Source organism: Penaeus monodon, chromosome 15 (genome assembly GCF_015228065.2).
Source record: "Penaeus monodon isolate SGIC_2016 chromosome 15, NSTDA_Pmon_1, whole genome shotgun sequence".
Taxonomy (NCBI): domain Eukaryota; kingdom Metazoa; phylum Arthropoda; class Malacostraca; order Decapoda; family Penaeidae; genus Penaeus; species Penaeus monodon.
Window position 1 is genome coordinate 3900133 of NC_051400.1, and position 747 is coordinate 3900879.

The window sequence follows — 747 nt, forward strand, 5'->3', positions numbered from 1 at the left end:
CATCTTTAAACATGTTAGACATTAGAAGAGAGAAAGAGATGGCCAAATGGAGGAATATTCAGACTGGCCCCCATTTACTTACTTACAGTAAGTAAAAATAACAATATATCTTTATTTCTATTCATTTCTTTATTTTATATATGATAGGTTTTTCTTATATTTGTTTATCCAAATATCATTTTCTGCATTTAAAAAATCGTAGACATTTGTACGTACGCATGATATGAGGACAATTGGAAAAAATTCGTAGACTTTTATTTTAGTTAAGAAAAAAAAGGAAATTGTACTTCATTTTTCAGAAATTCAAAAGTGAAATGTTGAGATTTCTGTCGGTTTCTTAAGCAGATTCAGCCTTCTCGGAGACCTGTACAGTGCCAGTGGAACTGACATCAGAGCCATTTTGGCCCTCAGTAGCGCAAGCAAGGCAAGGCAGTTTCTTCTCAAGGGCAGCACGGTACTTGGGGTGGCTGATGGCGTACACGATGGGGTTGTAGACGGCGTTGGCCTTGGCGAAGACGGAGCCCCAGATGGAAAACAAAGGAGTAACCATGGGCTTGTTGAACATGCCTCCCCAGTTGATGATGAAGTAGGGGGTCCAGGCCATGAACCACAGGGTGACGGTCATAAGAGCAACCTTGGCGAGGCGGCACTCAGCAGAGGTCTTCTGGGCTTCCTCACTCCTCAAAGACTTGACTCCCATCTTCTTGGCCTGTTCGCGCATTCCCCTCTCGTGAGCAGCAACAGCCT

General features: G+C 43.0%; 2 protein-coding genes across 2 annotated transcripts in view; both read right to left on the reverse strand.

Moving 5' to 3' along the window:
• The window catches only part of LOC119581671 (rhodopsin-like), a gene marked incomplete in the record, with an annotated part of 13440 nt that overhangs the window by 6295 nt on the left and 6398 nt on the right, over positions 1-747 (reverse strand).
• The window catches only part of LOC119581669 (rhodopsin-like), a 1502-nt gene continuing 993 nt past the window's right edge, over positions 239-747 (reverse strand). Inside the window, exon 2 of the mRNA XM_037929793.1 lies at positions 239-747. This exon is cut by the window's right edge and continues 715 nt beyond it. Coding sequence (XP_037785721.1) covers positions 338-747 — 410 coding nt within the window. The 3' untranslated portion in view covers positions 239-337.